Below are 26,607 nucleotides of genomic sequence, written 5' to 3' on the forward strand. Positions count from 1 at the left end.
TTCTAACCCCACCCCCTCACACACATCTTTTAAAACTGGATAGCTTTCCAGAGACTCTTTCTGCAGTCCTTTTAAAGAAATTGACTTTTAAAACCTACTCAGTTCAAAGATGCCTTTGGAGAGCTGTTTAATTGGCCCCTCTAAATGGAGAAGTGTTAAATCATGGTTCCCAGGGTTCTTGCAGAACAGTCCCCATTTAAAGGAACATGAAGAAACGTAGAATTGCACATGTGTATGTACACATGCAAATCAACCCACATTGTCCTGCTTGGCTGAAAGGGTCACTACAATTATGTAAAACACAGCTCCTAACTATAATTGGGGTAGTTTGCTAATACAATAAAAAGCTCTGAACACGAGCAAAGTTATGCTCACAGCAGTAGCTATCACTTTCTAAAGTAAGAATTCATGGGTGAAATGACATGAAAAAGATGGTTATAAAATTTTAATGGAATGATAAAAGGCAAAAGTCAGCCTCTCAGCTGAATTCTTAAAATCTCTATATATCACAACCAACTCCTTAACTGTAAAATCAATGTGGAATATAACATGTTGTCAATGGGGTTGTCACTGCAGGGGAAGACTGCAGAGGATGGCAGCAAGACAGCTTAGTTTGCCAATGCTGAAAATAAAATAATAAACTCCCCCTTTTTTTTTTTTACTTCGGAGAGATTGTTTATAGAGCTAACTCAAGATTACGCTGAAGGGAGGGGGAGGGGCACATCCCATTCCATAATGTCTTCTATTCATATTTCAAGCTATTTCATTATAGCATTAATACTGGAAGGTAGTTTCATTTTTGCAAATGAAATGATCTTTTATGGCAGGCTATTTTGCTCATCTGCTTCAAAAGTTCAGTCTATTTAAAGTGAAGGTACAAAATTATCATTCATCTTTTCTACCTGGCCAGGTAGGACGCAGTGTTTATTTACTTGCCAGGACAGACTGGGTGAAGAGGCGGTGGCTTATTACCTTCTAATGGATATGTAGAAGACTAATAGAGCCTGCCAATGCACAGAGTGGGCAACAACCAGAAAGGCAATATGGTTCACATATTTCATGGAGGGGAGGGAGTGGACATACTACTAAAGCTGAATATATTCCTTTAGTCATTTATTTATTTTACTTTATTTATACCTTTGCTTTCTCCTTGATGGAGGCCCAGAGTAGCTTACATTATTCTCCTCTCCACACAACCACCCTATGAAATAGTTTCGGGTGAGACTGCATGACAGACTCAATGTCATCTGGTATACTTCCACAGCAGAGTAGGAATTCAACCCTGGAGTCTCTTAAATTCTAGTCCAATGCTCTAACCACCAGGGTTCTAGTATTGCGGTGTTGTGTTGCTGTGCATTGAATTTCTATCAATAAACCAAATGTGAATAGGGAAAAATGGGGGCATTGGGTAACAATCACAAATAACCTAACAGAACTGGGCAATACTGTGTGGACACATTGATCAAATAGGGTCAAATTATGGTGACTATTTTTTAAATATATATTAAGTTGTTTAAAACAACAAATATTTCAATCATCAAGTCTGGTTTAGGGTTGTGTGCGGCGGCGGCCGAATCGGACGCAAAGCTTTGAGCAAAGCTTTCCTCCTGCCTAAGGAGACTTTGTCCAACAAATTTCATCACCAAAGACTCCTGAGTAAATGCTGCAGATTAAATTAGATGGGTCTTTATTTTCCCTTCTGGATTGAATCAGACTTCTAAATTATCCACCAAGATCCAAATTGGATTCCAGATACTTCATTCTAGTTTTGGATTTAATGCCCATCTGTGCATTCTGGTGATTTCACGGACTCTGTCATCACAAACCCCTTTGCCTCGGTATAGGAGCAGGGTTCTTTTTAATAATGGCGGCTGCAGAAAGATACCAGCCAAATTTCAGCAATTCTGTGGAAGAGCCAGCATGGTATGGTGTTTAAAGTGCGAGTCTAGGATCTGGAAAACCCAGGTAAAATCTCCAGTCATGCCATGTAAGCCTGTTGGCTGTCCTTGAGCTAGTCATACACTCTCATCCAAAGGCTTCTTGTGAGGATAAAACAGAGGAGAGGAGAATGACATAAGCTGTGAAAGGGCCCTATTGAGGATAAAGGTGGGATATAAATAAAGTAAATAAAATCCACTCATTATTCCAAAGGCAGAACCACAAATTCACTATTCAGTTTTGCCTCTGGCAGATTACGGGAACTTCTAGAATTGTAGATGAGAATTGTAGATGTCTATTAAAGGAAACCCAAACTGACCACCAAATTAATCACATGATATCCAAGATCTGAAAGCAACTGGAGCAAGTCGTGGAATAAAAATATGACCAAGCTGTAGGCTAAAATGTGTTCTGCCTCATATTCAAGGCTTTACTGTTTAACTGTATTCAGGAGATGCAAGACTGTATCATCCTATACTCAAAAGTCAGTCTCACTAGATCTGGCAGAGTTTAATTCCTGTTAAATATGTTTAGAAATGCAGCCCCAGTCTGTACAGGAATCTGGCTGGATTCAGAGCACCACTGTGGACATTATCCAGAAATACTACTGTTATTAATCTACCAGGGATGACAATGCTGAAAATCATGTGTGTGAATACTTAAGTAATAGAAGTACACTGTTTACATTCACAAACGGCTTACTGTCTTCTGCTGTAACCATTGAAGTCCATTCACTGTAGGCATCACCATATTTATTGCAGGCAATCACCCTCATCTCATACATGCTGTATGGCTGCAGATCCGTGACTAGGTGATTTAAAGAAGCTGGAGGTGTGAAAAGCAACCTAAACCAAAATATGAATGAAGAATAATTATAAAAGCAAGGGAGGAAGGCTATACATGCATAACAATGCCACCTTTGAGTTAAGCTATCTTCCAGAACATTTTATGTTTCTGCACATAGAGTATAATCTGCATACTCCAGAATGTCTTCTGGGGAGTGCTTGGGTCTCAGTTGGAGTCGGTAGCTGGGTAAGCCCGGAGCATTGTTCCGAACTGGTGTAGACCAGACAACCTGAAGACTGGTCGGCATGGCAGATGAAAGCCTTGGAGGCAACATGCCATCTGGAGCTGTTGAAAAAACATGGATGAATTAGAGCAGAGAAAAATGTAGAGAACATATGCTGGATGGAATCAAAATGCTCTATACACTGGAAAAACTGTTCCTGAAGATCAACAGCAATGTAAGCATGGTCCATTTAATTCAACATCTTTTTTCATTATAGCACAATTGTGCTATGTACTTTCCTTTGCAGTGCCATTATCATTGTATGTCTGTTCTGAACCATCTCCCTTGACACCAAAATGATTTCAGCATTCTTAAACTTTCTCTGCTATCTACCTCAGTATTTGCAATTGCGACTGACTGCCCTGCGCTTAAAACAACTACTATCTGATAGAGGAAACGCAATAGATCAGTATTCCCTCACAAGAAATAAAAACAGATTAACATTTCTGATGTAGTCAGCAATTGTAGGCTAAACTTTAAATATCTACAGGCGTGGTTATGTGTGGCTTTCAGCTACACAGTGACTTCCTTCTGAAGTTAGAATTGTTACAAGGTTTAAATTGAGACAATGGACTTTTCCCATCTTCTTCCTCTCACTGTAGCCTACAGTTCCCCCATTCTTCCCCTAGGATACAGGGGACCCAAAACATTGAACTGGGAGTTTTATGGAATCACCATTTAATCAAACCTTATGATTTTGTTTTTTATTTATTTACTAGAGGCAAAGTCCATTGTATCCAGGAATACAACATTCACCTGCACTGTGACCTTCCTGGGTTCTGACCCTCCCCCTCCCCCACTCGATCTTGAGATCCAGTGTGGTAAAGTGGTTAAAGAGTAGCGCTGGGTTCAAAATAAGAACTGCTTAAAATCACTTAAAACAAGGGTAATCAACCTGTGGTCCTCCAGATGTTCATGGACTACAATTCCCATGAGCCCCTGACAGCAAACAGGTTGACTACCCCTGACTTAAAAGCCACTGCCTCTTCCCAGAATTAATAACTTGCTGAGGGGGGCTGATTAGTTCTTAGAGGGTTTTAATTGATTGGGTGGATTTTAGGCAAGGAGTCCTGCATTTTCCATTATTTCCAGGCCTGAACCATTGGCGTGGTGGAACAGCTCTGTCTTGCATGCACTGTGGATCTGTTTAAGGTCCCTCAGGGCCCTGATCTTTTTAGGCAGAGCATTCCACCAGACCAGGGCCAGGGCTGAAAAGGCCCTGGCATTGGTTGAGGCCAGTTTTACCTCCTTGGGCCATGGATCCTGAACATGTTTTGATTACTTGATCTCAATGCTCTTTGGGGGGGGGGGTGTGGAGTGGAATAGTTGGTCCCATAGATTCAAGGGTCCAAGACTGTTTAAGGTTTTGAAAGTGAGAACAAAAACCTTGAACCTGATCCAGTCTCCAATCTGGAACTAGTGCATCACGGAGAGTACAGATCAAATATGTGCTCTCCACTGGGTCCCAGTAAGGTCCCAAGCTGCTGCACTTGGGGCCACTTGGAGTTTCCATAGCAACTTCAATGGCAGCCCTTTGTAGAGCAAGTTACAGTAGTCTAGCCTAGCAGGCACCATTGCATGAATCATGATGACTAGGTCAGACAGGTAAGGTGCAAATTGTCATGCTTGGTACAGGTGGTAAAATGCCTAGTGGGTGACATTTATGGGCTGGACCTCCATAAATAGGTAATCACACCCAGGCTCTTGACAGTGGCCAAAGACGTAATTTCAAATCTGTCAAGAGATGTGAGTTGATCTTTATCTGTAACATGCTGGCAATGCTGAAGGACCTCTATCTTAGCTGGATTTGCTTCCAGTTGACTTCACTTGAGCCAGTCCACCACAACCTCCAGACATTTGGCTAAGGACTCTGGGAATGTTGACAGATGGCTGTCCATCAACAGAAATAGCTGGGTGTCATCAGTGTACTGATGGGAACACAGCCTGAAACTCCAACCCACTGGGCAAGAGGGCACATATAGATGTTAGACAATATCAGGGAGAAAACAGTTCCCTCCAAGACCCTGCATATGAGAGCCTGTCACTGGCAGATTTCCTCCTCTAGCACCATCCTCTGTCCCCGACCTTGGAGAAAAGATTGCAGCCATTTGAGGGCTGCACCTTGAATCCCGGCATGGGCTAGATATTGGGCTATAGGATGTTTAAAAAAATACTGCAATTAATTGTGCCTTTATAATTGGAAAGAGTTCATGTATGGGTCAAGGCTCAAAGGACCAGATGGGCAGTTTCTGTTCACACAGTGATACGTACCCTCAAGTCAGAACTGACTTATGGCAATCCCATAGAATTTTTAAGGCCAGTGATGTTCAGAGGAGGTTTTTGCCATCACCTGACTTAATATCACAATCCTGGTATTCTCTGGTGGTCTGTCATCCAGCCACTAGCCAAGGCCAACTTTGCTTAGCTTCTGAGATCATTTTAGCCTAGGCAATCCAGGTCAGGCATTCAAACAGTAAGGCTCTAAATGTCTTTATTCTGAATTCAGACATCTATGCCAGCCAACAGCCTCATTTTAAATTTGGGCAATCTCTTAGAATAGTCTGAGAAGCAAACAGAAGAAAAAGCAATGGGGGGGTGGAGCCTGGGAAACTGCTAGTTGCATGAATTTATTTGAGTGTGGACATGGTACACTTTTGATCTCAGCCACCTTTCTTCCATCTAGCACATTGTATAAAAATACAATAGTCCTTCTGTCTCCCATCCTTACAATAATTCTGTGAATTTTTTTCCTGTAAATACTGAGATGCTTATATACTAAATGGATAAGATTTCAGCAATTCTGAAATTTCTGAAATTTCAGCATATATTTGTAATGAAAGGTTAGGTCTCACCTAACACTGACCTTCAGTTTAGGGAGGAAACACATCTTTTCGAGAGCAAATAGACAAATCACAAGAGCCCAACATATATTTTTTTTGTGGCCTACACTGATCAAACAGTAGAGTTGGATTTGCTAAGAATTATACTATATTTCATATTGATTCCTCTCTCATTTTAGCTTTCTGTTATATATATTTTTTCTTTCCTCTAAAAGTTATGGTAGAAAATGAACAAACATGGATTGACATAGATATTAAAGAGTCACCATAGTAGCAGTCTAACAAACATAATGAACCCCAAAGTCATAGAATCATAGAATAGGAAGGTTCATATAGGCTCAATGCAGTGTCAGCCTACAGCATCCATGATTAGTAGCTGCCCAGCTGCTGCTTAAAGACATTCAGTGAGCAGCAGCAAACTCCTTAGGCAGCAAACTCCATTGATCTATTCTAACTGTGATTTCCCCAACCCTCCCCCCACCGATATTTAGCCAGTACCATTCTAAATGTAGTTTAAACACATTACTGCAGTTCCTATCCAATAAATGTTGTTAGTCTTTAAGTTGCCCCAGATCTTTTAAAAATGTTTTATGAAAAAACAGTCAAATATTTCAATTTTAAAATAAGGGCAACCCATTGCAAATACATTTCTTCCATGTCAATCCAAGCAGAAATAACTTTTTGGTACATGCTGGCCAAGATAGGATATTACTATTGTATTAAAGGTTGCCTGAACATAATTTCTGGAAGTGCACAAAGAGAACACAAAATTGCACTCTAAAGGAACAAAGCACTTCTGTGTAGTCTCTGTCGGGCAATAACTAGAAAGGTGTTCTATAAAATTGGTCACATGGTGATCATTAAAGCTATCAAATGCTTCCCAAACAACAGATCACCTTCAGCTACAGATCCAATGTCTACTGATTATCCACAATAAATGAAGTGTTTCACATACCTTTAATAAATGGAAATGTTTTTCGGAAATATTTTCCTGTTGTCTCTCTTTAGTCCAAACAGTAATTAGACAGGAGTAATGTCTCTGCCACATTCTTAACAGAACAGCCATGTACTATTGGAGTGATATATTATCTCTAACAAGCAATGTTACTCAAAATGCTCCATTCAAGGTTTAATATTGTCCTCTAGGGGCAACCACTCCACCAGTAACTTACTGAATCAACACATCTTGTCCAGTAAATGCTCAATTAGCATGGGGAAATGGCATGCTGTAATTATGAAGAAAAAGTGCAAAGGCTGAAAAGAATTACAATCTTGAATTCCATCTCAATCTCATCATGTGTTTAGCTGATAGGTCATTATGTATCCTACATGTTGAATTGGTTAATGTTGATGCTTGAGTGGTTCAGCAGAGGACATTTGTATAAGTTGAAATAAATAATGTTTTGCTTCAAAATCTGATCAAGTGTATGTATGGGAATGAAACCAAAAAGAATCTGAAAGTAAATTCCCCCAAATGAAGCTGCACACAACTATTATAGATTCTTTTCCTTTTGCATGATTTGTTTATTCTTTGTTTTGCTTCAGAATCTGCCACTAAATTGATACGCAACCTCACAAATTAAATTTCTGCATGATTCATGATTTTGTGCTGTCCCAAAGACCTGCAAAGACTAAATCTATTCCTGCTTTCCAGGTATATCTACCCCTTCTAATTTAATCCAGAAACGAAGGCTAATTTTTTAAATCTAAAAATAACTTCTGCTATGCCACTCATCTACAATATAATCCTATGCAGAGATATCCCAATCTACACCCAATTCACACTGTGATTGCAATGCTAGCAAAGAGAATCAGTGCCACATATTAATATGGCTGCTAACCAGATGTTTCCTGGATTTGCTGTATTATCCATTGACTGTTTTAGAGAGGGGATTTAATAAGATCCCATCTTTGAGAGTCTGTTTACAAGTTTATCATTGCTAGTCAAGTTGAACTTCAGCTCAAACTGTGCATAGAATAAAAGAATGCCAATAAGCAATTAGTTGACTGATTAATGATTATAAATACCTGTCAGAGAGACACTGGATGGAATTTATAACTGTCCAGGATAACCAATTATATGTCATGCTGTTTAAAAAAGATACCCAGCCAATAACTGTCATAGAATAATGAGCTACCAAAATGGGCTGGGGGGGGGGGGAGGACAACTGTTCAACTGTATTGACTATCAGCCTATTCTAAACTTATGGATAAATGAATTCTTTCTAGCAGCTATCAGTTCTTATGGTTGTTTTTTTACGGTTACTTTCCACAGTCTTGTATTCTCTAGATCTCCTGCCAAGGAGACAAAGCAACAGATATAATCCAGCCACACATGTAGGTACAATTCATATGTTATGTGTAGATATTGCTTTTTATAATGATGGAGGCTTATCAGGACAGTAAAAGATCAGATAAACTGCCAAGTATACCAATCTAAGGGATTTTGTATTATTTCCCTAACAAGTTTATTTCTTTAAATATCACAGGTTTTTCATGCAGTGATATGCATGTTGAAGAGTCTCACTGTACATCTCTCTGGATTTATGTATCATAATTTAGTTCCCAAATACAGAGTCACAGGTCCTGTGCAGGCTGCGAAAATATGGCACAATTTAGTACATGGAAATGGAATGAAGTTGCAGCAGTGACTAACCTTACTTCCAAACTCCATACATTTGTTCTGTATAGAGCTTGTACTTTCCACTCAACATTTACAACCTGAATGTCAATATCGGGTCTGATATGTATAGACAAACAGCATTGCTGCAAACTTTGAAGTGAACATTTTCATCAGTTGAACATATCCTGTTTAACACTCATGTCTTGATCATTCTGTGAGCAGATCAACAATATATTCAGATCCCACTGAGGAACTCAAATGGCTGTCAAAATAGTTTGCAGCTACATATTGGCAAGAAGCTGACTCAGGAGATCAGCTCGGTACTGGGTTCTGATTCATTCCCTCTCAGGGAAACAAAGTAACTTTATAGTGAAGTTGTAAATCAGAAGCAATGCTTTTGGTATCCCCATAGCAAAAGGGAGAGGAGAAGGAGATCAATATTCTCATTTTCTCAGCAGCAGGGGAGAAGAAAACTAGCCATTCTTCTGATTCTCCTTCCCCCATCTGAGACATCTCAACACAAAATTTCCAGGATGGGAGATCACAAGAACCCAACTTCTCACTTATTAGCTGTCAGTCATCTCCAGATACCGCCTCACCTCCCCCCCCCCCAAAAAAAAAAACATTGCTGGGTACAGATAAAATTTCTCCAGCTGGTGATCCAAAACTGACTCCCACCTGATCCTTTATCAACTGGGAGTTGGCTTCTGATGTATGCAAGTTACCTGTTCTGTGAACAGGTTGAGAATAACTCACTGATTATTTGGCTGCTTGATTTCCACTGGTGAACAGGAAGTAAGCCAAACTGGCAGGTTTCAAACATCCCTATTCCCCAATCCCATTGATAGTTCTACATTAGTTGAAGCAGACTTATCATAGTAATATATATTGAGACTGGCAGGTCAGGTTGGCCCTGATCTGGATGACTCAGACTAGCCTGTCATTAGTCTTGGATGCCAAACAGTGTCAACATCGGTCAATACTCAGATGGGTGACCACCAAGGAAGTCTAGGGTGGCTAATGGCAAACCATCTCTATTAATTTCTTGCCTTCAAAACCCCATGTAATTTCCAGACGTCAGCTGCAACTTGATGACATTTTACACAGAGTTGAAACAAACAAATGCTGGCAATACATATGCAGTACATCCAAACTTTTATCTATTAAAAATAAAGCTGTGCTAATAGATAACATCTATACCTGGATGTAATTATCCATCCTGCATTACTGTCAATAGGTCCACATGTAAATTAACATCACGGGCTCCTGTAGGAATTAGAATGAATGTCCAGCACACATATAGGACAGGAGCCTACAGAAATTAGATGGGGGGTTGAGACTCCACCCCCTAATACTCTTAACAGAGACAAAGGAGATTTTCAGTCTGTTCAGTGACTTCTTTTTTTTGCTCCTGAGTATAGGTACTCAGTGTTGTGTGGGGAAACCAGCTTAGATTCCCCTCCCCCACTCATCTGCCTCTTCTAATATTCACCCCCCCCACACACACACACACCTGATCATAGTACCACTTTTAAAGTTCTCTCTAATACCGGGAACTCCCCAACCCTCTGGCCCAATTTTCTCATGCACTTGACTGCTTCACCAGGCACAAACCCAGAGGTACTCTTTCTGTCTCAGTGGCTGCAGACACTGCCAGCCATTCACATTCCACTGTAAGAGTTCTTGCCAAAACCTGATCTATGGGAATGTCTACCAGCCCTACATCTCTAGCAAATTTCAGTCTGCCAGTCTCTTCTCCTCTACCTGTCTTCCCACTTGCCAGTCATCATCCAGAGGCCTACTCCTGGGAAGGGGGTGATCCCAAGGGCTCCAATCCAAATGCTTCTTCAGCTAGTCAAGCCTGCTTGTGATTGACCAAGACTCATGTTGCACATATTGGATAATGCATGTTCAATGCACTTTAAAGGAAGGTTTTTTTGCATGGGAAAATCCAGTTGCAAAAGCACACTGAAAGTGCATTATCCAGTGTGTGTGAAATGAGCCCAGATCTGGATCCAGATGAAAATGTTACTGTGTAGCACTGTTAGACAATTAGACTGTCAGTTCAATATAGTGCGGCAGGGAGTGGTTCCTAGAAAAATAAGGATGCATTACCTCTCCTTGAGAATGAGACAAATGGAAGGACTTTGTTTGCTCTGATTGAAGTCATCATATAGGCATAGAAGAAGAAGGAGGAGGAGGAGGAGGAGGAGGAGGAGGAGGAGGAGGAGGAGGAGAGGAAGGAGAAGAAGGAGAAGAAGGAGAAGAAGAGTTGGTTCTTATATGCCGCTTTTCTTTACCTGAAGGAGGTGCAAAGCGGCTTACAGTTGCCTTCCCTTTCCTCTCCCCACAATAGGCAACCTGTGAGGTGGGTGAGGCTGAGAGAGCCCTGATATCACTGCTCGGTCAGAACAGTTCTATCAGTGCCGTGGCGAGCCCAAGGTCACCCAGCTGGCTGCATGTGGGGGAGTGCGGAATTGAACCCGACATGCCAGATTAGAAGTCAGGACTCTTAACCACTACACCAAACTGGTTGATTGGTTATATGGCATCTTTCACTCCTTGATCCTAGCCTATCATAGACTGTGTAGTTATCAAATCCATGATAGGCTAGGATCAAGGAGTGAAAGATGAACAACCCGGAGGGGGGTGATGGTGGAAATTACCAATATAGATAAAAGATGCACCCCTCATTAACCAACTTTCACATAATTCCCCCCTGTCCTGAAAATTCAGCAAAGCACTAAGTAAATCATTATTCCCATATTGCAGATGGGTGGTTAAGGAAATGTATCACCTATTAAATTGATTGCAGAGCTATGATATTCTTTAAAGCTGACACTCCTGGTTCTCTTTGTAATATCGTAGCCACTGTGTTATACTGCATATCACTGAGTATAGTTTTAGTAAATGAAAATACTTAAAAGACTTGCTGTCAAATCACCTTTTTACATATTGAAATGAGGACCCGTACCAGGATAATTTTATTACTGATTAATTTCTGTTTACAGATTAGTAAGGTCATACCATAGATCTTAAAAAGTAATTTCACAGTGACTTTGTTCCAAACAATACTGTTCTCTTCATGGGCTCTTTTGATGTAGGGTGCACACTGTCTTATGGTACAATGAAAACAGCCACTCATAATTCATTTGCAGACTTTATGGCAGACAGCATCTCCCACACAATGATTGAATTTGTCTTTTCACAGATCCTCCCCTTAAACATTTGTTTACATACTAATCATTCATCAAGCAAGCAACCCTATGATAATAAACGTTAGCATGATCAATGCATAGGAATGGAGAGTAGGATTGTGCTCAACAGCCCCTGCATTCTGTACACTCCATTGTCTGCACAGAACATTTACCTAGATATTTTCCATAGGGTTGCCATGTTTACCTACTTAAATTTCTGCACAGAGATACAAACTTGTATTACCCAAATTGCGTGAACACGTGTCCTAAAACACGTGTCTTTGAGCTTGTGGGGAATATTAGCCCAAAATGCTGCGAGAGGGGGGTAACTTAGCGTTTATCAGATACCTATGTATACGAGGTAGATTAAACCCGTGAAAGGACTCAAGGTGGACTAGTTAACATGTTGCAAAAATAACAGTCTTTATTAAAGTAAGAAAAATAATAAAAAGTATAAAATACACTAACACACTAACATACAGTCGGATAGAGGAAGTAATAGAGTGGGGACAAGAGGTTCAGTATAGTTACCTTCCGTCGAGTAGAGAGGCAAGAGAGCAGCGACACGTCCTGCGTGAAGGGAGATTTCCAAGGGTCCCAAGGTGGAAAAACTCAAAGTGACGGTCTCGGGCCACTAGTTTTATGGGGTCCCAAAGGGGAGGAGACCTAGGACTGGGGTGTGGGCGGTGTGTGTGTGGACATGAGGGGTGCACGTGGGTGTACGTGCGGTATGCAGGTGATGGGGTCTTCCAAGGGTCACTGCATTGTGAAATATCCTTGCCAGACCGGAGATGTGTGTGTTAATGGCTCTAGACAAAGAGTTAATGGGCTTAAGCCAGATGGCTACTGTATATCTGTAAGGATTTGAGGAAGAGATTCCCCTGGCAGATGGGCTTAAGGTAAGAGACAAAGAGATATGCCCAGGGTCCCTGGGGCATCCTGGCTAGAACCAAATCACTTTATCAGTAGTACAATGGGGTGTGGGGGGTGGGTTGAGAGTAGGGCATGGAGGCACCTGGATTTCCAAACCAGTAGCTGAGAACAAGCCTGGGCTTGTCCTGGTTCCTAAGATGGAGTCTGCTCTGACATTGCCCTGCCAGAGTGACTTGGTCTGTCCTGTGTCTAGCTTGCTCCCAAGTCTAGACTGTCGCACTGCGCTATTGGTTAAGGAGTACAGTGTGCCAAGGCATAAGGCAGGGATCCTGCCATGCGTAACATTTGGGACACATGATGCTATTTAAACTGTACTTCTGTTGCAGCTGTCCTTTATGAACAAGTTAATGGCTACAATCCAATACTGAAAGTCATCCCAGCAAGTCTCTGCTAAACTTACTATATTGTATCTCTCTCCCAGCTCATCTTATTTTCCATTCCAAGGTCTAAACACACCTCCCCATTACTTGACCACAATGGCAGAGGCTATTGTCTGGAAAGTACAGGCCCTCATCCATTTTCTAACCAACAACAATTTTAAGCTAGTAGTGAATGACCATGCATTTCCAGAGGGCTATACACAATAAACAATTGGGTTGGTATAGCATGGTGCCTCTCATTGTTGACTCACCATTTCCCATTCAGGAAATGCAAGGGCTCTGTACATATCAAATGCTGACTTCCCATGGTTTTCATAAGGGATTACAGTAGAAAGTTGCCAGACCTGAAAAGGATGTGATTAGATTCTTGTGCAGCCATTAATTGAGGAGTGGGGCTCAAAGCACCAAGCAGGGATGACTCTGGTGAGGAAGGTTTGCAGCACACATCCAGAGCCAGCCTGTAAAAGACTGGAATGTGGTTGTGTGGATGGAGGCCAATACGGTTGGGCTGGATGCCTTGAAGACCAGTCTGAACTGCAGAGTTAGAAGACAGTTGCCACAGTTAGCCCTCTAGTGTAGCCAGCTATGCTAATTGTTGCTGTCCTTTAGCTGAGAGTCAGGGAGGAAGGGCAAGCCAAAATTATAGCACAGAGTCCATGGTGACAGGAATGTTTATCCCTGCCATAGAGAATGCTAGAAAGGAGGCAGGGCAAAACCAAGTCTGAACAGCAGACTTAAATCTAGTAGTGTGCTTCACTGGCCAATTATGCATGGGGGGAATAGCGCACATTCGGGGTTGAATGGCAGCAACGAAAATCACCGATAACGCATGGAGCCGGCTGCAACCGGCCGCAGATTCAGTGCATGCCGCCGAAAAAGGCGCGTTAGCGAAACGCGGAAGAAAGCGCAGCTTCCGGGTGACCAGGGCGCAACCAGAAGCGGCGCTGGGATCGCCGCATGTATAATCGGTTACTCTGGGTTTTGCCGCTGTTGCATCCCGTCCCGTGTGTAAGTGGTTTGCTTCGCTTCTTCCCCCTCCGCATTTTCCATGTGACCTGAAATCGCCGTTTCGGCGGCCGTGCATAATGGGCCATTAGGAAGATGTTAAGATAGCAGCAGAAGGGAATCATTACAAGGATGAGATAATAAGTGCTTCAAATTTTTTCTCCTCTTTGAAGCACATGCCAGAACCAGAAGTGGGCACAAGTGCAAAAAACACAAAATTATTACAGATCACTAAATGATACCTAAATAAATACAAATCATCAAAGAAGCTAGCACAATGAGGATCTCCTTTGTGACTTAGAACTGCTTTGAGAACAGGAGTGAGAAGACATTTTATTCTGCATGAATGGACTGTCAGTCTTGAGATCTTTTTATCCTTAGCTGGCGATTGGTGGAGCAGGTTGTCCTCTCAGCCAATATGCTGCTGGATTTTTTTGCCTATTTCCACTCAGCGATTGGTGGCAGTAGTTTTGGCCTTGTGGATAGTCAATCACTGGTTTCTAAGGTCTTCCATGATCTGTTTAAGCCATGTTTTCTTTGGCACCAGTAGTTGGATCTTCCATTCAATTGTTCTCACCAGAGTAGTTTATGAGGCAGTATGCTAGTGTTCATTCTGCAGACATGGCCAAACCACTGCAGTCTGCACTTTTAGATTTGTTAATTTGCAGCTGGTTGTCACATTTTGTCAAAATTGTCTCATTTCAATTATGATCACATATACCATTTATGCACTGGAGGTTTTATACCAGGCTGCAGGCTGAAGTTTTAGTTGTGGCAGGTTGCCCCACCTCTTCCTGCACCCACACAAGGGAGCTTTTGGCCCGGTGTGCTTCATCCACCCCCATTTGTTCTCCTGCACGGAAGCTGGGGCAGTGAAATTCACAGTGCATAAACGGTCATAGAGAGACACTCAGAATCTGCCGCAGGCATTGCATTTGGAAGGTATCAGGTTTGCTTATGTCAGGTTTATGTCTAGTAAAGTCCATATAGGAGGAATGGCAGGATTAGTATCTGGAAAAGATGAACTTTGGTCTTGAGAGAGATGTTTGTCTTCTTCCAGAGGCACCATTTGAGTGTGGCAAAGGCTGGTGTTGCTTGGCCAATCCTATTGTGGGGTTCAGTGGTAGATGACTCTTTTCTTGCACCAATGAGTTTAAGTATTTAAATTCTTTGACTTGCTCAATTTGGGCTCCATTGAGGTATATATTTGTTGGTGATCCATCTATGGTTATGACTTTGGTTTTGTCCACATTTATTTTGAAGCCGTAAGATTGGTTGATGTAGGCAATGTCATAGAAGACGCTAGTAGGCTCTGCATCTGTATCAGCAAATATGGCATTATCATCTGCAAGCATTAATCTATCAGGAAGTTGTTTTGGCCATATTGAACTCACCAGATGTTTGGAGGCTGTGGTTGAATGATAAAAACAGAGTCACCTGAAGCTGAACCCTTCAAAGATGCAGGTCCTGTGGCTAAATAGAAGGGGATCAGTGGAGGAAGTGCATATGGACAGTATGCAGCTTACCACTGCATAGATGGCCAGAAATCTAGGAATGATATTTGATGCCTCCCTTTACATGGAGGCTCAAGTCATTAGAGTAGCTCAGCAGGCATTATTCCTACTATGCCAGGCTAAACTACTAGTGTTCTACCTGGCCCTGAATCACTTAACCACAGTCATCCTTGCAACAGCCACCTCCATACTAGACTTCTGTAATTCGCTCTACACATGCATTCCTTTGTCCCTACTCCAGAGGTTACAGCTGATCCAAAACACAGCTGCCAGACTCCTCACCAGAACACTGCAAAGGGTTCAAACATGCCCCATGCTCAGGCAGTTGCATTGGCTTCCAGGGTAGTTTCAGATTAGGTTCAAGGTTTAAGGCCATTTACAGTCTGGGCCCAGCATACCTGAGGGACCACTTCTCCAAAGAGCACTACATTCTGCCAGTTCAAATAGGCTAGTGGTCCCTGGCCCAAGAGAAGTCTGTCTGGCCTTTACCAGGGCCAAGGCCTTATCAGTCCTGGCCCGCACATAGTAGAATGAGCTCCCAGCATTTAGTTGAGGCCAGGTGGTATGGAACATCCAGAAGCCCCCCCTACCTTACAACCCTCTAATAAATAGGACTTGGACAGAAATTATAAGGGTGCCAATAGCTCTCGGTAACAGTTTTAAATTAGTTATACGATTTTATTGTATTACTAGAAATAAAGCCCGCTGTAAGCTTCAGACAGTGGGCGCTAGGGGGGTGGTGGATATTTGGGCCGCAGCAGGGACGGCTCGGAGGGCGGGTGGTCTGTGAAGTGGCGGGGAGTGCCCGGGCTGGGGCACAGTTTACCTGTCTCTGTAAGGGCAGGCAGGAACTCGGAGTGGGGGTGAGGCAGCCTGTGGGCTCCGAGGGCAGGAGGCATCATGGGAGCTCTGTGGAGGTCCTCCGGCGCAGGCGGCTGAGGTTCGGGCGGCGGGTGGGCGGGGTGGTCATCGTCACGGTGCAATGACGGGTCTGCGGCGGGCGTCCTTGGGTGCCTGGACGTGGGGGCAAAGGCCGGAGTGTTGTCACGGCGCGGTGTGCGTGAGCAGGGACGCGGGCACGACTTGGTGCGGCAGGTGGCAGCAGCGGGTACTCCCGGGCGTGGGCGGCTTCGTGGAGGGGTGGCCAAGGGAGGCTGGGCGGCAGGCAGCGGTGGGGCGACAGCTGAGGGCGGTGGTGCAGCTGGAGCGGGAGGCAGGTGGCGACCTGCCTGGTGTCAGGTGAGGGTAGTAATGGTGGCGGCGAGGTGGCTGCGAGCGCAGTCGATGGGGGCGGATCAGGAGGCACTGATCAGTCAGTCCGATTCGTCAGACAACATGCAATGGGACAGTGATGGCAGGGAAATATTATAAAAATAAGTCTAGAAAATGGGGTAAGAGAAGGGTACTTTTCCACAGGAATCCCAACAAAACACAAAAATCTGCAAGCCAGTTAAAGCTGCAATCTGGAACATGAGAATGTTTCTGTACCAACAAAAGGTAATACAGTTCCAAGTATGTTGCTTTCTAGCCAACTTTTGCATTGATCCAGGATTGAAGAAATGAACACCTGCTTGAAGCTGCACGTCAGCCCCAATAAAGATGTGTGAACGAGACCTTGGGGTACTTGTGGATTGTAAACTAAACATGAGCAGGCAGTGTGATACAGCGGTAAAAAAGGCTAATGCCATTTTGGGCAGTATCAACAGGGGCATCACATCAAAATCACAAGATGTCATAGCCCCATTATATACGGCACTGGTCAGACCACACCTGGAGTACTGTGTGCAGTTCTGGAGGCCTCACTTCAAGAAGGACGTAGATAAAATTGAAAGGGTACAGAGGAGAGTGACAAAGATGATCTGGGGCCAAGGGACCAAGCCCTATGAAGATAGGTTGAGGGACTTGGGAATGTTCAGCCTGGAGAAAAGGAGGTTGAGAGGGGACATGATAGCCCTCTTTAAGTATCTGAAAGGTTGTCATTTGGAGGAGGGCAGGATGCTGTTTCTGTTGGCTGCAGAGGAGAGGACATGCAGTAATGGGTTTAAACTTCAAGTACAACGATATAGGCTAGATATCAGGAAAAGTCAGTTTCACAGTCAGAGTGGTTCAGCAGTGGAATAGGCTGCCTAAGGAGGTGGTGAACTCCCCCTCACTGGCAGTCTTCAAGCAAAGGCTGGATACACACTTTTCTTGGATGCTTTAGGATACTTAGGGCTGATCCTGCATTGAGCAGGGGGTTGGACTAGATGGCCTGTTTGGCCCCTTCCAACTCTATGATTCTATGATTCTATAAGATGCAATAGTTCTATAAGATGCAATAGTTAGTAAGCTCATAGAACACTCCCAAAGGTAAAGGTAAAGGTATCCCCTGTGCAAGCACTGGGTCATGTCTGACCCTTGGGGTGACGCCCTCTAGCGTTTTCATGGCAGACTCAATACAGGGCAGTTTGCCAGTGCCTTCCACAGTCATTACCATTTAGAACACTCCTATGTAGATTCAAATGAGTAGCCATGTTGGTCTGAAGTAGCACAATAAAATCAGAGTCAAGTAGCACCTTTAAGACCAACAAAGATTTATTCTCCTATGTAGAGTTACTCCCATCAGCGTCCATTGATTTCAGTGGGCTTAGACTGGGGTGACTCTGCATGCTGATTTCACTGTACATGTCCCGGCTACATCAGTCCTTAACTTAGGTGACTTCACTGTCTAAAGAAATCACAGTACCTAGCATTGGAAGTAATCTATAATCTCCGGTGCACAAAGAATACAGTGTTGAATGTCAGGTTCAGATAAACCTAGTTTTTTTATTATTATTATTTTGGCTTCTCTCCCCCCTCCCTCCTTAACCAAAATCTAATTTGCTTGTTGTTCCCTTAGGTACACAGTACACAGTTCATAATTCATTTGATGTAAAATGTCAGTTTAGATTCTTGCACTTCTTTGATACATGAGAAAAAACATGTACATTTCAATTTCCTTTCAAGAGACTCTGTCAGCAAAAGCCCCCCACTGAGCTGCTCAAAGACCTTTGTGTTAAATTAAACATCACGATTCAGAAACTGTGAGGAATGATATTTCCAAGACATATAGTACAAATATATGAGCCTAGGAAAAAAGGTAATGATTTTTCCTACCAGTAAAGTGATCTCTCCCAAAGAGCATCTTTGATCCTTGAATTAGTTCTCAGTTATAATTTAATACATCACAATTGTCAGGAGCTTTCTTTACATTTAGATACAAAGTAATACAGTCAGGATCACAAAGTGCGAAACAACATATTCTGGGGGCGTATTCCCCCTCAACATGTTTATTTTGTCAGAACCCAGGCATGTTGAATACAGCAATAGCTCTGGAAAGAACTAATACTGTAGTCACCCATCACTGTTACTAAAGGCAGGGCAGAGATTACAGACATGCAATAGGAAAAGTGAGGTTTTCTTTTCTATACCGGCTCCCCCTGCACATCTTTTCAAGTTACGGAGACAGACAAAACCTCCCTGAAAAGGCATAGGGGAAGCACCGTGTGGCAAGATTTTTTCTTATCACCAATTTTAGGCGTTAAAATGGTCGTAGTATCCCCATAGCAGACATGAGAACAATGACATATCTAGTTTGACCCTGAGATAACACCACCTGTGTGAAAGCATGGCTAGCTCCTCTTATGCACATGTGTGGGTGCTGACTGGGAAGCCTTGTGTATATCAGGTCTTGAGTGAAGCCCTGGAGATTTCAGTGCAACCTGTTTCCCAATAAATACTTTGTTGTACAATAAAGCATCATTTCCACACTTCTTCTAACTACTGAGTCTATTGCCTCATATGACGGTGCACAGTAATAAATATTCAATAGTATCTCTGGGAACCAGTTCTATCACACATGGCTATGAAATGCAGGCTTTTGTGAAATCACACTAGCTCGCACTGAGGGAAGATTTCGAGACTGACATAAGGAAGCTTGTTTATCTTGGTTTTTATCTTTTATTTTTGAATGTCTGTCTCTGGCACTGTGTGATGCAGTATAATCCTAAACAGAGCCATATACTTCTAAGCCCTTTGGCTTCAACAGACTTGAATGGGCGGAAGTCCTGTTACATTGCATTGCCAGGCCCAGGTGGGTAACTATGTTGGTCTGAAGCAACAGTTGTGGTCCACTGGCACCTTTAAGACCAAGGAAGTTTAAGATGTGGTATATAATTACTTCTTTAATCTGGCATTGAACTTTAAGCACTGAAATCTTAACTTCCCCTAAAATAGCATCCATACTGAAAACCCTGAATTCTGAACTGGTATACAAATTTTCAGAAGTGTGACCTACTTTATTAAATTAAGGGTCGTTAGATGATTGCTAATTCCTCCCAAGCATACCTGCAAATGCATCAGTGACTGTAAGGATGCTAAAAATTGACTAACCAAAGTTATTATAAGACTTTTGGTGCATTGTCATTTAGCTCCATCTCAGTACAGCTTGGCTGGATTTGTCCTACATGTCAAAGGAAAAGACAAAGCATTATAGCCAACTCTTATTACATAAGAGAGGATACATTAAGAGATGAAAAGGAAGTATCATTATCTGAAACCTCTTTCCAATTCTCCTTGATGGATCTTAAGAAATTAAAAAAGGCCACCCGTGCCTAACACAGAAAGCAAGTGTGCAAATGCACTTGTAGATTTTTTGGATGCCTTGACACATCCTGGGGGGGGGGGCATTGGTGGAGTAAGGGTTACAACAGGTTCAACTTTTATGACCCTGAAAAAAGCTCTGCTACCATTTATTTTCAAATGCATTTCTTTGTATTCAATAACAACTTTCTCAGTCAGTTAGTTGACTTGTGAAATCATTTCAGGCAATGATGTTTGCCTCTGGGTGTTATAATGGTTGAAACAAATACTGTTGCAACTTAAAATGTATTTGCACATCCAAAGGCAAAGCCTTATTGAAAAGCTCAGCTAAATTTGCTTTCTTTGGCCACCATGAAACTTCTCCATGATAGAAGACAGATTAGAATACATGTCTTTAACGTTCAAATGCTATACTTCTAGCCTAGTTATTATTTCATCCTTATTTCTAAGAATTTACTTATTTGTTAGATTCCTATACTGCCTGCACTTACAGCTCAAGTCGGTTTACAATAAATGTTTGTAGCTTGCAAAGTTATAGTCTGCAGCTCATCACATACAGAACACAGAACACAGAACACAAGAACAAATTTGTATGATGCATGCAAGCTAACTCAAAGCATGTCTCAAATTACAGCTTCACATTCTCTTGTTCTAGTGCCATGGTGAACAATAAAGAGGAAGGGAAGGATCTCCAGAAGAGATCAGCTGCTTCTCTTTCTGGGTGTTCTTGTGCTGACTATGGAATATCATCCTGCATTGAGATATATAGATGCAGGTGATCTAGGACCTCTATAACTATTGTGGGGATTAGATAGCCCCACCCATCCACCCTAAAAGACTCTGCAAGAGCATACATGATGGAGATTAAGGCCATAATTCAGTGACAAAATGACTCCAAAACTGCTACGATGTAGCTTCAGTATTACAATATACACATATGTATAAAAGCAAAATAGTCAATATATTTTCTTCCTTTTACAACATTCCTTCAACCTCCTTTGTTTTAAATAAACTTTGGTTTTAACCTGCAAGTTAGAGTAAGCCTGCCTTTGAGGGGGGAGGGAGGGAGGACAGGAGCACTTTTGTGGAATTGATACTTAAGAAATAATACCCTGCTATTTATCCCCTGGTTAAGAGGATTGGGGAGGGGGAGAGATCAGTGAATGATCCACTCTTCTCCTCTTCAACCCCACAATTCTTGCCCTAGGGATGCACTTAAGAGACTCTTTTTTATTATTATTATTATTTTGTCTGCATAACCCACATGAGAGTATGTAAATGTGTTAGGGAAGCACAACTTTGCTGGAGGCTTGCAGAGTCTATTACAAGCAAGGAACTTCAAAGCTCCCTCAGCTAAACTTGGTACCTCAAAAGTTGATACCCGGCTCACTTTGCTTGAATATTTTTTTAATCAGGAGACTAACCCCTGCATTCAAGAAGCTTAGTGCAGGCAGCATAAGAAATACATTTATAGAAGGTTTTAAAAAAAATCTTGATGTCTTCCTCTGCTGACAGTTTATTAAAATGACATTTTATTGAGGAAGCAGGGTAGTTGCAGTTGTCAAAAATGAATACAATAAAATATAAAAACAACGATTTATTTTCTTTAAATAGATTTAGATCATATTATTGCAGCAACATTAAAAAACTATCCTTTCAATCTCTGTCCTGTCAAACAAAATGTATACCCAGAAATATATTAAGAATTATGATAGCTTTTTAAAAAGTCAGTTGCTTGCCATCAGTATATATTTACTAGGGATTTTACTACACTCTCTGTAGAATCCCATGGCCATACAATATTTTCTTTAGTATATAAACACTAGCCCCAATCCAGCACTGTTCATATGTAACAAAAAAGCAATTCAAGAGCAATTCTGTATCAATGGAATCCTCAAAATGCAACACATCTAATGATTAAATTATGATCAGTTAGATTCTATCCACAAACAAAAGTTCACAGAACAAATCTCTCCCCCTTCTACCATCCCCATGCAGCCTCTTCCCCAGAGTCATTTCTAAACAACAGTGAACCCTAAAAACAAAACAAAACAAGGTGCTACAACAGGGAGGGACTACTGCTAGAGATGAAATTGGCAGAAATCAGCAAGTGTCTCTTCTACAAGTGCTGCCAATTTCTCCTTGTGGCTTCAACTCCTAGTCTGTTCCGAGTCTTCCACTTCTGGGATAGCTTTTTGAAGGGTACAGGAGGCTTTAAGAAGATAGAGATCTGTTCTACAAATGTCTTCAGTATTTTGTAGGATCCAACTTTACATTTTAGACACTGAGGTTCAACTTAACTGTAGACAAAACAAAGGTAGCTATGCAGCAGCTAGTTACAGCATGTATACTTTGGTTCAGCTTTCTAAATTAGAGGTGTTTAATATATTCTTGTGGCGCAGAGTGGTAAGGCAGCAGACATGCTGTCCATGAGGCTGGGAGTTCAATCCCAGCAGCCGGCTCAAGGTTGACTCAGCCTTTCATCCTTCCGAGGTCGGTGAAATGAGTACCCAGCTTGCTGGGGGGTAAACGGTAATGACTGGGGAAGGCACTGGCAAACCACCCCGTATTGAGTCTGCTAAGAAAACGCTAGAGGGCATCACCCCAAGGGTCAGACATGACTCGGTGCTTGCACAGGGGATACCTTTACCTTTACCTTTACATTTAATATATTCTGCAAACCGTTGGCTGCAGTGGGTAGGAAATATTTCAAAGCAGCGCCTTGTATGGGAGGTGGCAGCATCAATGAGGAAATGTCCTTGTAAACTGCCCGAAAATGTACTATCCACAATTTATCTTGGTATTACCCATGTTTTCACCCATGCATGAGAATCTACAGGCACAGAATGATCTGTTTAAAACTGGAGCACCAAGCGGCCTCACTGTGCAAAACAACTTTGAGACTCACTGCAAGCCATACCATCTGATTTACAGAAGATTTCACTCTGAATCTACTCTATGAGATTGGTTTCATTGCTTCCCTAGGCAAAATTAATCTGCTGCTTCCAGTTCATATCTTGTTGTATGGATGCTCTCCTTCCTATGGAACCAGACCCAGAGGGTCACAGAGGGGAAGAGTTGTCATGCCCCTTTCAACTCTCGAGTGGGGTTCCTCAGGGGGTGGTCCTCTTTCCCATGTTCTTTAACATCTTTATGCACCCTCTGCCATAGCTGGTCTGGAGTTTTGAGATGGGTTGACAACATATGCTGATTACACCTAGCTCTATCTCCTCATGGACAAGCTGCCTGGACTTCCCCCCCCCCCAATACATTGGCCAGATGTTTGGAAGCCATAGCTGGGTGCTTAGAGCAGAGTCACCTGAAATTCAACCCCTCAAAGAATGAGGTGGCTGAGAAGGAAGGGGGCAGGCCAGAAAGTGTGTTTGACTGATCTGGCCAGGATGCAACTTAGCATCTCACCCTGTGCTAGGAATCTGAGAGTGATCCTTGATTCCTCCCTTACTATAGTGGCACAAGTTCTGAGAGTAGCCCATCTGACTTTTTTCACCTATGTCAGGTGAGGCTACTAGCACCCTACCTATCTATGGAACATCTGGCCATGGTGATCCATGCAATGGTCACCTTCAAGATATATTTCTGTTACTTGTCCTTGACCTACAAATTGCAGCTGGTGGGAAATGGAACACACTGGACGACCCATATCCAGCCAGTGTTGAGGCAGCTGCACCGGTTGCCAGATGTGGCCCAGACCAAGTCTAGGTTCTGTTGTTAAGCTTTAAGTCCCCACATATCTGAGGGACCGCCACATATTATGCTCCCCACATGGCTTTGCAATCTGCGGGTACTAATCTGCTGGTGGTTCCCAGCCCATGGGAGGTTCATCTGGTCTTGACCAGGGTCAGGACCTTTTCTGTCCTGGCTCTGACCTGGTGGAAGGAGCTCTCAAAAGAGCTGAGGGCCCAGCAGGAACTCTCAAGGTTCTGCAGGGCCTGTAAGACAGAGCTTTTCCATCAGGTCATTGGTTGAGGCCAGGGCGTGGAAGATCTAGGGGCCCCTCCATAGTTAAAACAATCAGACCTAAGACCAACCTATATTGGGAATACTCGGCACACTTGGAAGTTTGTCCCCTAAGGCAGGGGTAGTCAACCTGTAGTACTCGAGATGTCCATGGACTACAATTCCCATAAGCCCCTGCCAGCAAATGCTGGCAGGGTCTCATGGGAATTGTAGTCCATGGACATCTGGAGGACCACAGGTTGACTACCCCTGCCCTAAGGCACTGTGTGTGGCAGGGAGAGGGGAGGAAGAAGAAGGTGGTGGGGTTGGGTTTTTATTTTCTCACCACTGAAGAATGCTTGATTTTGAATGTTCTATTCTATGTGAGGTTTTATTTTATATTGTAACCCGCCATGGGACTTTTTTGATGGCGGCAGGTAAGAAACCTAAACAATAAAAATTATTATCCAACCCTCTAACAAACTGACTTCTTGAATGCAGACCCACAGTTTGATCACAATCTTTGATTGCACCAAGAGTTTTTCAGGACAAGTTTTCTGTTGCCTCTTTAAGTATACAAGATCTCTGCATCTGGCTGGAAATTGTGTTTCTCTGCCTGTGTTCTCGGTACTTCTGACCACTCATGTTTCATCCACAGACCTAGCCAAGCATTCACAAATACACCCAGTACAGGCACCACCCAGCTAAATAGAACTTGGCCCAGACTGTTGTTCCAAGATTCTAGGATGAATAGTACATTGTTTACAAGGGGCCTGGTGAATTCTGATATCCAAGCAACTGATACTGCTTACTGGGAGAACTACAGCAAAATAGTGGTAAAAGTGACATAGTCTTACATGCATAATTTCTCTATTGCGTGCTTCTTCCCAGATCCTTAAGGCACCATATCTAGTTGCAGGTCTCCTGATGAGTGGGGATTTAAACTCAGCTCTCCATTCCTAAATACGTTACCACTATATCACACAGATACTGCCCTTCATCTTATTCCCAGAAAAAAAGAATGCATTCCATTGTGCAATCATATTGACTTTGCTGGATAGATTGTTCATATTCTTGTATATTATTTCATGCAAGTTTTTGACAATTTCTACCACAATTGTTATTTATTTAGTAATGGTAATTTTAAAATTGCCTGAATGTCAGTGTTTGATTATGCTGCTGAGGTTCGATTAATATGTTTCTGTCTTTTTCAAAACAAGACCTCTTACTGAAACACTTTAGGACAAGATTAATGGGATGAATTTATTCATTTTGGGAGGGAAAGCTCAGGGAAAAAAACCCTGTTTCTACCTCTGCAGTATGAAATTTGTCACTAATCATTTTAAACTATGCCCTTTTATGCTTCTTCTGTCTCTTTTAGCTTTCTATACAGGTCTTTGATGTAACAAAGACAGTTCCAGACAAGATTTCAGTTCATCTAGAAAAAAAAGCTTTAAGTCTTGAGGCAAAATGCAGCATATTTAAAATTTATGCACTCCATAATGCCTTTGTTCTGAACTTGAACATCAGGCAAAACTTCTCAGTTTTCTTTTGCCTTACCACTCTGAGTTCATTTGTTTTCCTGCTTTCAGCTTATTATAATGCAACAGTGAGTTTAACTGGTGGTTCCATCATTTAACTACATGCACAGTCATGGCTGACCCTTTCTGATCAATTGCCAATCCATACAGGTTTGACTGATAAAAGAGCCAATTAGATTTAAGCAAATTAAGGGACATCACCAATGTCAACCACTTATTAAACTGAATGGCAAATTCCATGCATACAAAACACTAATGCACCAATTCCCATTAAGAGCTGAAACCCTAACCCCATTAGTAACTCCAGACCTCTAGAGGGGAAGGGTTAGCACAAAGTTTCATATTTATAGATTAACATTTGGATTCTGTTTTTATTTTTTTAATTCTTTTCCAAGAACTCTTGAACTAGCATTGGAAGACAGAAGGGGTAAATAAAACTGGAATTCATTCTTTCCAGAGAATTTTTAAAAGGTGTAGATTTTAAGGACCAAACTTGTTTAAAATAAATGAAGTGTACTTGGCATTCAGCTTCTTCCAGTTTCTAATGTAAGTAGCATAACATATTTAAAAGAATAGGGTTTTTTAATTGCTTTTCATATAAATCAAATGAACTAGCCCAGAATATGAAATGGATACTTTTTAATAGCAGTAATTTGTTACAATTTATAAACATTTGATTAATTAAGCACACATTTTTATTACTATAATTCTTATTCACTATTTTTAAATGGTGGTTTTTGCTCTTGAAAATGGAAAACTCACACTTTGTTCAAAATGAGCTTTGATGGGAATTCTTATTACATCTGTCAACAGACTCCATTTTGTTTTCTAAATTAATTAATATAGGTTTCTGCTGAAAGCACATTGTACAACAAAAATAATTTTTCTTCATTACATCATGCAGTCAAATCCTTTGTTCTTTCAAAACCCAACTTGTCTATTATTGCCAGATTCATCTGGAAAATGTTCCTAACATCACCAGTGAACACT

The 26,607-nt window shown here is 42.0% G+C and overlaps 1 protein-coding gene across 1 annotated transcript in view; it reads right to left on the reverse strand.

The window, feature by feature from the left end:
• The window catches only part of USH2A (usherin), a 684,687-nt gene that overhangs the window by 253,303 nt on the left and 404,777 nt on the right, over positions 1–26,607 (reverse strand). The window contains exons 40-41 of the mRNA XM_077339259.1: positions 2,919–3,069; positions 2,641–2,783 (exon numbers count right to left, since the gene is read on the reverse strand). Coding sequence (XP_077195374.1) covers positions 2,641–2,783; positions 2,919–3,069 — 294 coding nt within the window. The remainder of the gene's footprint in view (positions 1–2,640; positions 2,784–2,918; positions 3,070–26,607) is intronic.

The sequence above is a fragment of the Paroedura picta genome, chromosome 1 (assembly GCF_049243985.1).
Source record: "Paroedura picta isolate Pp20150507F chromosome 1, Ppicta_v3.0, whole genome shotgun sequence".
Lineage (NCBI taxonomy): Eukaryota > Metazoa > Chordata > Lepidosauria > Squamata > Gekkonidae > Paroedura > Paroedura picta.